This window comes from Anas acuta, chromosome 3 (genome assembly GCF_963932015.1).
Source record: "Anas acuta chromosome 3, bAnaAcu1.1, whole genome shotgun sequence".
Classification (NCBI taxonomy): domain Eukaryota; kingdom Metazoa; phylum Chordata; class Aves; order Anseriformes; family Anatidae; genus Anas; species Anas acuta.
The window spans coordinates 87,078,433-87,093,242 of record NC_088981.1 but is presented as its reverse complement, the minus strand read 5'-3'; the positions used below and the strand labels follow the sequence as shown (position 1 = coordinate 87,093,242).

The 14,810-nt window shown below is 36.8% G+C and overlaps 1 protein-coding gene across 49 annotated transcripts in view; it reads left to right on the top strand.

Annotated features, from left to right (window-relative positions):
* The window catches only part of RIMS1 (regulating synaptic membrane exocytosis 1), a 312,325-nt gene that overhangs the window by 126,990 nt on the left and 170,525 nt on the right, over nt 1–14,810 (top strand). For 2 of the 49 annotated variants that reach the window (XM_068678223.1, XM_068678222.1), the window contains exon 4: nt 11,521–11,574. The exons of the other annotated variants lie outside the window; for them this stretch is intronic. In XM_068678223.1, the coding sequence (XP_068534324.1) occupies nt 11,521–11,574 (54 nt within the window). The remainder of the gene's footprint in view (nt 1–11,520; nt 11,575–14,810) is intronic. 49 annotated transcript variants of the gene reach the window in all.

Sequence of the window (14,810 nt, the reverse complement as noted above, 5' to 3'; positions counted from 1 at the left end):
CTGTGTCACTTCTAGACTATTGAAGAATAGGCTGGTGAGGTGTCTGAGAGAGATCAGTCCAACATTTACCTGTTGGACTGCATCAGATCAGTCCTAGATACAAACCCTTGTGTTAAATGATCTGTGTTTGCACTGTCATTAATCTGCTGAAACTGAACCCGCTCTGAAGCTTGCTATGGCTGTCTTAACTGTATCAGCTGGGGTCTCTGTTTGCCAAAACTGGCATCTAGTGTCATACTAGGTACTGAAGAGCTTTATTCCAGCACGTACCCCAAATCAGGGTGGATCTTGGGTAATTCTGGTGTCATATCTGGTAGGTCCATGCTCCTATTTTGGAAGTGTTAGGGCATTGCAGGTAGAACTAAACACCAGTGTTTAGGCAGTTGAATCTTACTATAGACAGGATTCTTACCCGTCTACCACTTGACGGAAACTGCAGCCCTTCAGAAAGCAATCATGGACTTTATATGGGCCACAATTCCTGTCAGGAGAACCTGCTCTGCCCCAGCATTGTCCACAGACTATTGGGGAATATGAGCTCTGGTAGCTCCTCTCCCTCCATCTCCTCTGACCTTGGTGTTGCAGAGTTGTTTCTCCCACTCTTTCCTCATTCCTCACTGCCATGTGGTGTTACAAGTTTCATAGGTTTCTTTTTCCCAGTGGTGCCAACCAGTGTGGCCTTCTTGACCCCGTACAGCTGCAAGCATCTCTAGTAGTGCTAATGGAACCAGACAGAGACTGTCCTGTGTTCCTTTTAGTACTTGCACCATTTTCTCTCTTAGCCACTTTGTTTTGTCACTTTGACTGTCAGGGGATCAGCTGACCACATGCTGCTTAAATACTGTCTTTTCTTTAACCATAAATATCTATAGTTACTGTTCTGTTCAGTGAATTTGCTGGATTTAATGCTTTGATTGGATGCACAAAGTAATAGCTAGTTTGCAATGTAATACATGTAGATTTCTGGAAAAGTACTTTGAAAGTTTTTTCTTTTTTTTTCTTTTTCTCAATGGAGATGATCCTTCGTACAGACACAGTTTGTCCACAACCCTATTAACTTGCTGTTGTTTTTAATTTTTTTTCTCAACTTACTTTCTTATTACCTGCAGATTTATAAACTATCTTATCATAAGTATAGAGTCACTATTGCTACAGACTTTCTTTCCATTATAAGGTAATATATTATTGTATATTATGTGCTTATATTGCACTTAGCACCCCACTATTGTGTTATATACCTTATCGAATAAATTAGAATGATACAAAAGCCTCTTTGTAGCTACCAAGTGAATGCAAACTAGTTAAGTGATAAATTACAACCAACATAAAAGGATTGTATTTCTATTTTAGTCCCAGAAGGATTGGCTTGGGGGGTTTACCTGCCTTAGCAATTGTTTTTAAAAGATCTTATTTGGTGGGGGAGGGGAGGGGATCCTAAATTATGTCAAGAACAACTTCCTGATGTATAACAGGATGTTACTTGTAAGCTGGATGTCCTGGTTGTTTTCTCAAAACTCATATCACATCCTTTGCTGTCTACCCTTTTACTTCCTTATGCCTTCAGTGTGTTTGATAGAAATATGCATTTTAATATCTTATTTTTTGAGCTATATGTAGGTGACTAAGAATTATACTTTTTAGCTATATCTGTTTTATAAATGTATATATTGTGTATATATGTTAAGGGGTTGAGAGATCACCTTTTCCTTCTTGCTTCTTTCTTAGTTTTATTTTTCTATATATAACTTGCCCAACATATATGTAATTGCTGTTTATCTTACTGAGCGGTACTCTTCTAATCTTCTGTCCTTCTTTGTCTAAGAGCTCGCTGAATAGCTAACCTTACCTACCCAGTAATTCCCTTTCGTTTAAATGTCACACAGTATTACATTAAATAAGTGCAATGAACTTATGATGATTCCTGTGCTTCAAACAAGCAAAGAGAGCAGCATTCAATATTAATGTAGTATACAGCAACTTCTAGCATGTAAACACTTTGGGGTGACTAAGTATAGCAAATGTTTCAAAAAAGAAAACTTCTTACAGACCAGGTGGCAGGGCATAGTCTCAGCAACTCTTTCAAGCAAAATGATTAAATCCCTAAAATTACATTTCCTATGGAGGATAAGTAAATATATGCAGAATTAGGAACTGAAATAAAAGGTCATTTCTGTTTTGATTTACTTTGACAGACATAATAATCATACAAAAACAACAACAACAAAACAACTTAGTACTGTAGTCTGACTTATTCAGAGTTTGACATTCCATGAGAGCCATAAATCTTTCAGCTGTGTTACTTTCTGAAATCAGTAAATGCTTATAAGGCTAGCAATGTCTTACAATAAGTGTTTTTAGGGATTAAAAACCAAAAAAGTTTCTGATAGTATTTGAACCTTACACATCATTTTTTATTTCCTTTAAATAGGCAAGGAAAAAAAAAAAAAAGGAAAAATAAACCCAGCCCTGGAGGATTTACAAATAAAATATGGTAATGCCATGTGATTATTACAAAAGCTAGAGGAGATGCTTTGTTCCATTTAGAGCTTTATTTTCTCACATTCAATCTGCCACTGTTTTCAGCTGTGCACTGAAAGCTCATTTGTTAGGTGGTTTGTTATAGTGCACATGCATGTGTACAGGTTTGTTAGTATCTTAAACTGATTTTTCCTGAATAGATATAAAGCTTGCCAAAAGGCATTTCTTTTAACAGGGAAAGATAACCCTAAATCCACAAATATCCTCCTTATTTCTGCCCTTTAAAACCAAAAACTATATATCTGAAAAAACTGAAGAGTTAACTTTTTAAGATCAAACAAAATCCTGGTATAGAACTGTGGAAAGGAAGAACAGTTTCCTCTGAAGTAAGTTTTTATATGTCCATGCATTATCTTTGTTCCAAGTGAAATAACCTTTGATATGTGACAAGTCAACCCCATTTTGTTGCTTCTCCAGTGCAGTTTTTTTTTTCTTAATTACTCATCTGTCCTACTTTCTCTCTTTCTTCACTCTCTGAAATTTTTTATGTTTGTAGTTGCCTCTGTAATTTTTCTCTTCACCCCCGTTTGAATCTTTCCACCTATTTGTCCCTGTCCTCTTGGATTATCTTTTGTCTAAGTCATATCATCCCACACGTCTTCCCTTCTTACACTGTGTTCTTTTGGCTAGAGAGAATAAAGAGCTGAAGAGGTTAAGAGAAAATTATTAAAGACTACAGGGCTAGAAGAGTCTGACCTCCAGTAAACCAGTCGTATTTAAGCTAGGATTAACTGCTTCTTTCAGTATAATCATGTAAAACTTATCGAGACAACCAGAATAAAACAGTGCTAACCTTATTACTATATTCTCTACTGACCTGATGAAGTGTTTCAGTGTAGAGTTAAAATTAATTATAAACTAGAGAAATGCAAATGAATGATTAAAGTCGCATTTTAGAAACAACAAATAATTACTGGAATAAAATCTTCTAGAAGAAACTACATAAAAGCTGTGCCTATAGATGAGGATGAAGATTATTTGTATGTTGTGTCTATTTTGGATTTAAATAGATAAAGTCAATACTTTTAGCCGAGACTCTGTTGTCTATATTACATAATCTGAATTTTAAAAAATACTGAAAGATGGATACATGAGACCATGCATGGGTCAAATGAAAACTGAGAAAATGGTACTGTGCACAGACATATTATTGGATGGGTTGGTCAAAACAATCATTTCAGTTCAAAATATGGTCAGGCCTTTTGGATCCAGCAAAAGGCTGGTGTATCTGACAATTTTTTCCAGACGTATCATGATTGGAAATATTTTTACTTCCTACAAATCTTGTGGCTGTGTTTAGTATTCACCTGCTTCAAATATGTCTGAGTACTGAACATGAAATACAGCCAGCATCTGTATTCAGGAAATCCAAGTTTAGGAAATGGTAGATGGACCCCACCAGCTCTGGAAACTGTTGCTATGGGAAGGCTACCTTCTACCAAGCATAGAAAGAGGAATTTCTTTCTCTGGCTACCCAAATGGTTCTCTTTCCCCCTATAAAAGGTGCGAGTGTCTTGGGAGCTAGCACTTAAGGGGGATCTAGCCAGCCATTAAATTCCTGCAAGCTCTTGTACACATGGAAACCTGGGACAAACAAATTAGTTACCTGGCTAAAAAGACTTTTTGACTCTGTTGAACGTACAATTATGTCTAGACTGCTTATGTGAGCACAAAAAGTTTTCACTGATGCATAAATGTGGACCGAGAACTCATTGTCCCTGTATTTGTACCAGCATGCAATATGCATACCTCTGTTTCTGATGCTAAGGGGACAGGTTATCATTAACTGTTGCTTCTCCCTCTTTACCCTTAAGTCATCACTACGCTATATGTCTTTTATTTGTTTAGGAAATACAAAGCCTCATTAGATATCTGTGAATATGCAGGTAAGTGCAGAAGATCAGAATGATTGTCTAATCATCTAGCAAAGTTCTGATCTCAGTTTTCAAACCTGTTTTTGTAACAGTAGCTACATCAGATAATGAAATATCATTACTGTTTGAATTTCCCAACTGTAATGTTCTGCACTGCTTTACATCATCTTACCTTATTGGAACTCTCCTCTTTCCCCATGTGATCTGCCAGTAGTATTGTAAATTCAGGACAGTAACCTTCTGAAATTGATACCAGTGATGGTCTGTGCATTGGCTGTCAACAGAGCATTATTTAGATCAGTTCAAAAATGTATGATATTTTCATGCTGGCACGAAACTCCTACTGCATTTTCCTGCCCTGTTTTCCTTTTTGTCTTCTTAATCTTCCATATTCAAACTCAAAGTTGTGTATCCCTTTCTCAGTCACCCTGTAGTCTTTACTATCCTAAAAATCTACAGTTTTCCTTACCAAAAACATATTGTTTTCCCCCATTTTTTTTTTTAATCTTAGATATCCACTCAAATTTGCTGTAGAACACTGATATTCTCTCTTCCCCTTCCTCAAATCTTCCATCCCAGATTTACTGAGATTCCTTTGTGCTCGAGCTTGATAGCACAGATAGCACAGACTTAACCAACTTAGCCTCAGACTCTGCACCTGGAGCGAGAGGTGGGAGAATTAAGAGAAAGGACCATGGACATCCCAGAAGGTAGGATCAACAAAGATGAAATGTAAAAATAACTAACTAAATAGAAATAAAATCCAAGAACCCGAAACTTTGTCATTCTCGTGGTAAGGCTGCAACTGCAAATAATATGTTGAACCAGCTCATATGGTATGTTGTGGTTTGCCAGGATAGTCTGATAAGTGGAGGTCAGGTTGCTGATCTGTGAATGTTGCACAAAAATGTGCTTGCTTGTTTTAAAATAGCTGTTATGAACATACGAGAAGTTTAGTGATAGAAAAGTGGGGAAAAATACGCCTTCTGTAACATAAGCATTCCATGCATTTACAAACATAACATAAAAATAAATCTCAAGTATTTTTAATTGTATGAATTGATAGAAACCTAAGTGTGAGTCTGGGATAGATTGTAAATGTGTTTATTGTGCAGGGCATAAGCCAACTTTGTGCTGTGTCAAAACCCTTACTGGGCAGTTCTAATTGTTGCAAAATACTTGCTTAGAAGTAGGTACCGTATGATGCTTAACACCCCCAAATTTCTATGTAGTTATATTTCGACCTTGGTGGTTTTTTGTTTTTTTTTTTTTAAATTCTGAAGACTGAATATGAATAATCTGAAAATAATGCACAGTCATACAGTCATATAATATGAATTTACTCACTAAATGTGCTTGCTTACAAAAAAAGTTAAAGCATGAAGGACCGAGCTGGTAGATGTCTGCCATAATTTCATTTATCTAAGCTTACGTTTCCAGGCTTATCTGGATTGTCTTTATTATTGTAACTGTATGTGATATGAAAAAGTATCTGTAACAGATCAGTCAGGGAGAATTACGCATCTTTATTTGTTCTCGGTCTCAGGAGAGTGGCAAGGCCACCAGTTGTCCCTGGTGCAGGTGGAAGCATACCTTGTTGCCACCTTCTACCTCACTGAATTTCCTGTGTGTTGGAGGCCTGTATTCACAGACAGGTTGTAAGGCTCTGACAGCTTCATTCTAGGCTTCTTCTGGAACTGGGGATGTGTGAGCTCTAAGCAAAACTCAGCAGCCAGTTTCCCAACACAGGATTTGTTAGGGAGGAGCAGAAGGAAAATTCTGGCTAAGTAGAGCTGATCCAGCTCTCTTCCTGGCAAGACAACATGTAGAAGGGTTGATAATCAAAGTGGTCAGAGAAAGCCTCTGTCAAGCTGCACAGCAGAGATGATTACAACGAGATAGCCTTGTAGTATGTCAAAAACTTGCTGCTTCTCCTCTCAACAAATGCTTCTGGGCATTTGTTTGAATTGACAGATCTGAATGCACTGCACATGCTCCCTTACATTCCCTCGGCAGGTAGTTACTGTCATGTCATCTTTGAAAAGAAAAAAAATCTTTGTCCTGTTGTAGCTGTCACTCTGATTGTCTGTTTAGCTCATGAAGCATTCCCACTGGGAATACCCCTGGTCCGCCAGCCATTCTCTGTTGCCTTTTCTTCCTATTTTCACTGCCAATGCTTTCTACAGGACCTTGATTTCTACATCATGCCTGCATAGCTCAGCTCCACTGTGTCCTCCTAAAGATCCAAACAGTCTCTGTAAATTTTGCTGTGTTCACTGTGCTTTCCCCTGAATTGTCCCTGCAGTCAGAAGTTGGCGTTTGAATGTCTCCAAATATGGACAGTCCATAATATTATGTTTAGTTTTCTTTGAGAATATAAGATAAAAATTGAGTTCTTGTCCATCAAGTCACCTGTGAGCTCAGTCAGTTGACCCACGCATTGTTTCCTCCAAGGGCTTTTCTTGGCTTCAGGAGTTCTTCTCTGCAGTTTACCTCTGTTTCCATTTTGACTGGCCTTCTTTACAACTTGTCTACATCTATGCATTTCCAAATTCTTTTGTCATAATTTTTCATTCTGTAGAAAAGTTCTCTTTAGCCTCTCTTTCTGACAGTTTCTATAAACAAATATTTGTATGAAATTTGTGTAAAAGAGTAGTATAGAAATAGAAATAATGGTGTTGTAGTGCAAGCTTCTGCACGCAAAGGACAGTTTAATTGTGCGCATTTGTATAATTTTACTATAGTTTGTTAAAATGTAAGTGGATAAATGGAGCAGAAAGCTTCTGGTGAGTTCTCTATGCTTTTTGAATGAAACTGAAATTTGATAAGAGTCCTTAATGTAAGCTCTTTCACGGCATTTACCTTATTTTGTTAGAACACTGTTATTTTAAAATTATTCCTATGTTCTATATATATCTGTAACTGTGGAAACCATGAAGTGATTAAGAGGAGTACAGTTGATGCTTTCGTGGCTCATCAAGACAGACAAATGTTCAAATAGTTAAGAAAAACATTTTGTTATTTTTAAGAAAGTTAGAAAAATTGCACAAAAATGATCAATGAGGTCATGATTTCTAGTGCATTCTAATGATCTACAACAAAGAGATTGGTATGTAAAATGTGACTAGCAATTTATGGCTACTGCATTATGAGAAATAAATTAAGAAATTGATGTTAATTCAGGCAAGAGAAATAAAGTTGGGAAAGAAACTGATTGGTGAGGAAAGAGTGCAAGTGTAGACAGAACTTCCCAGATCGGTGATTATTGCTTAGAATTCTCCAGTTACCGAGGAAGTGAAAATACCGAGGGTGAAACTGGGTAGTGTGGATGAGTAAGGATAAGTAAGGTGAGCGTAGCAAATTCATTTACAAGGGTTAACCACAGGAACTGTGGAGGAATTAAAGCATTGGGGTGTTTCAGATTGTTGAGTTTCAAAAAAAGGAAGTGGTGTAAGCGTTATGGTGATCTGTGGATAAATAATGACTGTACTATAATGCCTATCTGATGCTCCATATACTTTTCTTGAGAATTATTCTTTGTTTCGAAAAATGAAATTCTTAAGCCCAGATGAAGTCAGCCCAAACAATTAAAGAGTTCTGAGCTGCTCTGACTTTTAACCAGCCAGGACAACCTTTCTTCCTCCACTCTCTTCTACCTGGCATGGTAGTCTCTTTTGTCAGTGCTGCAAGGAAGTTCACATCCAAGGTTTCATAGATTTGTCCAAGCTCTAGTTTTGCTGTACAAGACCACAATTTTAACAGATTTATTCGCAGGGAGGGAAAATTTCAAGCTATTGTATGTAAATATGCAGGTGTGGATTTTTAGACAAAACCCCCGACTTTTCCATTAGCCAACACGGTTCTTCCTCACTTGACCTCTAAAGGTATTCTCAGAGAACTACACTGTGATACCAACTGGAACCTGGATGTATGCTATTTTAGAGATATTGTTTCATATGGTAACTTTGTCATAGCCTGATTTTATCACTTCTAACACTCAGTTTACTGCAAGATTATTCCAGAGAATGTTTAATTTTTGTGGAAGTTGTCATGAGCTTTCTGAAAGATTGGCAGCTGTATCTGAGAGATTTTGGCAGCAAGGCATGTGTAAAAAACTGATTGTTTTTTATTTTGTTTTTAATTTTAAAATGACTACTAATGCTGTTACTGGGAGCGGTGTCATCAAAACTAACATTAAAAAAGGCTTTTGGTTAACTAGAAACATTGTTTCACTGCACATTTTCTGCATCTTTCTATGGGCAGTTTATAACTCTGGATTTAGAAACATAGGCCATGAATATGATTTTTAAGATTCATATGCATGAAAGTAAGTGTTTGATGCCATTTTTCACGCTCTGTGGTATTTGATACGTATGCAAATGGCTGGTAGATGTGACATAACTCCTGTGCAGGCTTCTGACCTCTTAATTGGCACGTGGCAGCCAGGTGGGATATGCTGACTTGTCTCTAGTGGCACAAGCCTACCATTAGGTGTGATGTTTCATTTTATTTGTGTGCCTGCTTGAGAGCTGAGTGTCTTCCTATTGGATCCTGTTGACTGCGTTGACTGTATTGACTAGATATCCGTTGACAGTAATGGAAACTTAAATACCTGCCATGCCAATAGGCACTTCCATGTAAAAACAGAAATCTTCCTGTCATCCTTAATTGTACACATAGGGTTTGATTTGAAAAGTTAACATCTCAGTTAAGTATGAAATGCAGCAGCAGAAGAATATAAAATGCTCTCTCTGGTATAAGTGGAAAATTCGAGTGAGGTGAGCTTTTAAACCTACCTTGTGGATGCTGTCAGTCAAACATTTGAGTGGCAACGCAGACTTTAAGATAACAAGATACCTCTTTTCCTATGAGCATGTCTTGAGGTATCATTCATATGTACATTCTGTATTGCTGGTAAAAAAAATTGCACTGATGAAATGTTTATAGAGCATTTACAAAACTGCCTTTCTGCAAATCTTAAAATCCTTTGAAAACAACTGTGCCTGTGCAAAATTTAATTGCATTTGTCCACTGGGTTAAAGTATTATTGGAGGGTATGGGAAGGATAGGGGGAAGAAACCAATCGTCTGTCAGCGTAAACCTCATTTTCTTGGCAAGCTGGGATAAAAATATCAAGCTGAAATCCTAAATTATGAAGGAAATCTGCTCTGCACGGGAGTGGGAGACAGAGAGTACAAAAATGGCTATACATCATAGGCCTGAAATGGCTGAACCCCTTATGTCTGATGAGCATCAGTGTGAGCAAAGCAGTCCCCTCCCTGCTCTCGTGTTCCAGAGCAAAAGCTGTTCTTCAGCAAAAGCTGGACCTAGATTCGTAGGCTACTGCTGTACTGACAAATTAAGCATAATCTGGGTCTGCTCCTGGGTACTGGAGTAGCTGAACTGGTAAACTGACAGAAGACTATGGGGCATGCTTTTGGTCTTGTGCCTACTAGCTCTTTCTCATCAATATTTCCTGGTATTTTGGAGCTGGGGTGTTTCACATCTCATCTCCGGGAGGAAGTTTTTATGCAGCCACCATGCTTTGAAGCATAGCAGAGATCCCAGTGTAGGTTCAGGTCATTTCATGTCACTTGGCCTCAGTGCTCAAAAAAGTTTCTGTGCAAGTGTAGTGTGCTGGCATTTGTGTCCTTTCAAGATGTAGTTTAACAAGAGACAGCGAGCTACTTCATTGGAGGAAACATCTTCCCCCCATTTGCCTCTGTTCCTAGCCACATGATTTCGTATCATTTCAAAATCACTATATCCCTCCATGAGAAAAATGGATGTGACAAAAAATGAACGCAGTTAAAAAAAAATGCAGATGATTTTCTACTACATTTTCAAGTTCAGCTGGTCCTTGGGACCTCACAATTAAAGAAGAGGATACAATGGAGCATGTGGTATAGTGAAGCTGGGAAAAAGAAAGGGAGAGGACAAACCAGGACAGGGAGAAAGAACAGCAAGAGAGGAGGGAGAAGGGTGGTGAGAAGCCATTCCCTTTTGGTGATTTGGATGCATTGCATGAACTCAATTGTCTATATAATTTTTTAAAATGTGTCTAATGAAAGCTTGGTTTCACAAACACATTTTCTTTAGGAAGATAGAGTTGTTTGCTTATTTAGATTTTGGACTTCTGAATGTAAGGATTCAAGTAGATTTTCAGCCTCATTTATTTATATTTTCATGGAGTGAAGCAATCAAGACATCTTTAGCTAGTATTTTATTACATAATTCATTTTGATACAGTAAGAGATAAATGCAATACTATTTACTGATTTCATGGTTTGCTGCATCTTTTATGTTACCTCAGAAAAATGAAGTGATAAGTATTCTAACTTAATTCTATGAATGAAAAGTTTCATGAGAAAAATTGATAGCATTCCTTCCCTCTGACTTTCAAGCAATAACAAGTAGGATGAAGGCAGAGCTCTGCTGAAGTTAATAGTGTCTCTAGTAGAGAAGAGGCGCTGCCTAATTAGATCTGCTTGAAAGAACTACTGTCTTCTAGAAGTGCATAGAAGAAAGTGGCTGAAGGAAAATTAATGAAAGCAATAGACGGAACAGACACCATGTAGACACCCTTCAGAAGGGAAATAATTAGGAAAGCATAAAGGTTTAGTAAACAACAGCTCACATAACCTTATATCTGCTACATTAATACACTTGTTAATTTCTTGTGTGTAGATGAAGCAGAATGCATGGGAGGCAGTGCAAATGTGAGTGTGCCATTTCTGAATTCATGAAGGGTGAAGGAATGTGCTCATAATGAAACCTCCTAAATATCTGGGCGTGGGGATTCGGGGAGCTTGCTCTGACTTCAGTAGGAGTTTAGCCTGGCATGTGTCACACAAATCTGGTATAAAGTTTGTTTCCCCTCTAACATGACTTTAGCCTCCCAGTGCATGTTTGGAAGGAAGACTCCAAATTAGAATATGAAAAGAAAGCCCTTCATCATTCTAACATACAGTTTTGGAATATTAATCATAAAGAATTATTCTTATTGCTGTAACTTTTTTTTTTTTTTAATGTTCTTTTTCTCTGTGTGTATAGTTGTATATATTATTTACTATGGGCTCTTTCAAGTTGGAATTTCATGTTGTGTTAGTACAGGAATACTGTTCCTACTCATTGTGGATCACATTCAGCAGTACCTGTACGAGTAAGTTTGAGGAATATTTTTTTCTGTGAATGACATACCCCCTATTCCACTTGAAGGCAAGCATGGAACCCTTCTAGCATGTTTTCACGCAGCCTGTAAAGTTTTCTATGTGAATCTATATGGGAATTGTTGACCCACCTCTGCTGAGTCCTGTATGTGCCACCTTGTTTTTGTTACGTAGCAGTAAAACCTAGAACCCTTTGCTATGCTGTGCACACTTTTTCCCGAGCCATGCCTGAGGAGCACCCCTTTCTTGGTACACTTAAATAGCTTCATGTGCGGATGGATGCGTGTTGATTTATGCGAGGATGCAGTAAAGCCAGAAGCACACTCAATAACAAAGCAACCAGACTATGGATGTCTTCAATGACCTACTATAGTGCTGCATCAGAGCTCGCCATCCAGAAAGGAGTAAACAAACTATTTTTGACGTGACAGGCCAGAGGAAAATTGTCTAACACCCTTCATTTTACTGATGCATCACACAGAGGCCCAGAAGCAACATTAGAGAACTGTAATCCTTCATCAGAGCATTTGTTTGGTTGCCTAACATCTGTGGATTGTTAAGATAAGTTATTACACAGACCTGCTTTCGTTTAGATTAGTTTGGACCACATCCCAGTATATTCAATCAGGATATAATTCCTGCATGCTGCTAAATTGCTTGCTCCACATACTTCTCTAAAAATGCTTTTCAATATACAGTTTTTATCTCTAAAAATGTTGTTCGGTATACAGTTTTATCACTGAAACTGTTCTGTCACTTCAAGTTTTTGTTTTTCTTTCCTTTTAAAGAAAACCTTTTATTATTTTTCCTTTTGGACTGCATATATCTCAAGGCAAATATAGCATTTGTTGAGTCCTGAAGAGAATCCTAAACAGGGGTGGTAGTGTAGCTTCTGTGTGAGTATAATGCAGATTTTCTATGTGTGCTGACTGTGGTGATTGGTATGTATTTTGTGTCCAAACTGCAGTGTTTAAAGACAGCCGTGAGAGTATTTTTTTTTTTTTTTTTTTTGTATTTATGCATCTAGTACTTTTTTCTGTATTCTGTATTTACCCATGTCTATCTGTGCATTAGCTATTCCTATTTGTTTAGATTTAATAGTATTTTGCATAAAACTAATTACAATATCAAATGTGATTATGAAAATTAACAGTAATTTTTTTGACAGTTATTACATACTTTATACATATTTTATGTGATCAAATACATTAAAATTGTAAATGAAGTCCGTGACCATTTTTTACTCCTTTAAAGTGCTTGCATACATAAGCACATATATTAAATAATTGGAATATTTCAATTTTGCTTTAAATTTTTTTATCCTTCCTTTAAGCAAGCTTTACTTTATTTAATATTTATTAATTCTTTTTTCAACTTTCCCTGTAGGCTAGTAAAATATAGGCAATGACATATTTTTGATTAATGACTTTGGTTTATAGCACTGTTATAAATTTTATACACAAACCCACATGCATGCACGCTCTTGCTGTCTAATGAGCTGCTGTGTCAGATGCTATAAAGGCATGTGGGTTCTTTTTCTTTTTAGTTCTGCTGGTATTTTAAGTACCTGTAATGATAATACCAGATAGACTGAAATTATTCCGTTAGAACAGATATATTGATAAACTGAATCGCTGTTTTGAGATGTGTAGTAGATGAAGGAAATGTGACATTTAGTAATCAAGGGATTTTTGCTTAAGGGACTAGTGTTTATTTGTTTGTGCCACTGCTGGAATAATCATAGCTTTAAAAAAAAAATAATTTTAAAAGGTATTATATACGTATAATTTTATTTATTATATATTTTATACATTTTTATAAAAATGTATAAAATCTTCCTAAGTAGAAATATAACTTCTTTTTATTTTATTTTATTTTATTTTATTTTATTTTATTTTATTTTATTTTATTTTATTTTATTTTATTTTATTTTTATTTATTTATTTTTTTTTATGAAGGCACAGTCCAGATACAGGGAAAAGAGTTTGCTGTCTTCTCAGTGTTTTGGTCAGACAGTGGAGAAATGATGTTGGAAGTTCTGATGTATTCTTGAGACCTAAAAGACCAGTCTGTTCTAGGGTGTTTGAAATTAATCTCAATTATGCTAAATATGTTAAATGCCTAAAATTTTAATGTCACCACAGAAGGCATGCATTTCCTCCCCAGGCCAGAGAATAAGAGCTCACTGCCAGATCTTTGTCCTGTTGCAATTTCTTCCATGTAGTGGCTGTTTCCTGTTCCTTTCCATGTTAAGTGTTGTATCATTTTACCGCTGTTGTATTGTTCCTGTGTTGACACAAAATAATTTAAGGATATTTTTCATTCCAACATTTGTCATCCTTTTTACCCTCTTACTTTAGAGTTTTACCCATTCTTTTACTTCTTTCCACATTAAACTCAAAGCTTTTCTTTTCCATTCTCCTTATTAGTTTTCAACTGTTTCTCCTCTCATCTCTTTTTATTTCTGACAAATTCCTACCTCATGTATTTTTCATGCATTTTGTCTTTGTTCTTCTGCCTCAAAAACTCTTTTTGTCCATGTCTCAAGTTAAAAAACTATTCACACACTTTAGTCTGCTTATTAACCTTTTATTCTTCCCTGGTGAGGTACTCCTGTACTTCAGACTGCGTTGTACAGTGTATGCAGTGTACAGACTCAAAATGTAGGGTCTTGCTTTATTGTGTATGTGCTCTTGTTTATCCATGTATCTGGAACTTGGAAAAAAAATAATAATCCTAAGAAGCATGACTTGTGAACTCAGCTTAATTGTGATCGTCAGGGACACATGTTTGTTTATTTATTATTTATTGCTATTACTTAGAGAGATGGTATTTAATCATTTTCAAGTGGTAGAAATATGATACTACTACCTTCTCTTTATTGCTGCATCTAGTTCTCTGTCAGTAGGTTTCTGTATGTCCTACCTTACATCTCTGGTAAGTAGTCGTGGATGTAGCTAAATGTGTGTGCGGTAAACACCGAATTTATTTACAGGGTTAATGCTGATTTATGTTGTAAGAGATAAAAATAAAGGGAAAAATACCATGTCATTTTCCTGTGGCAATGGAGGGACCAGCATTTGGGCAGAACTCTGCCACCCATGTCCAAGGCTGATCCAGCCTGGTAGGCTTTTCCTGACAGTGATGCTCACCACAGCCAGCCCCCCAGCAGCTACATGAACATTATCAGCAGCATTGGTCATATTGCCCCTGGTTCTTCTCCTGAGAG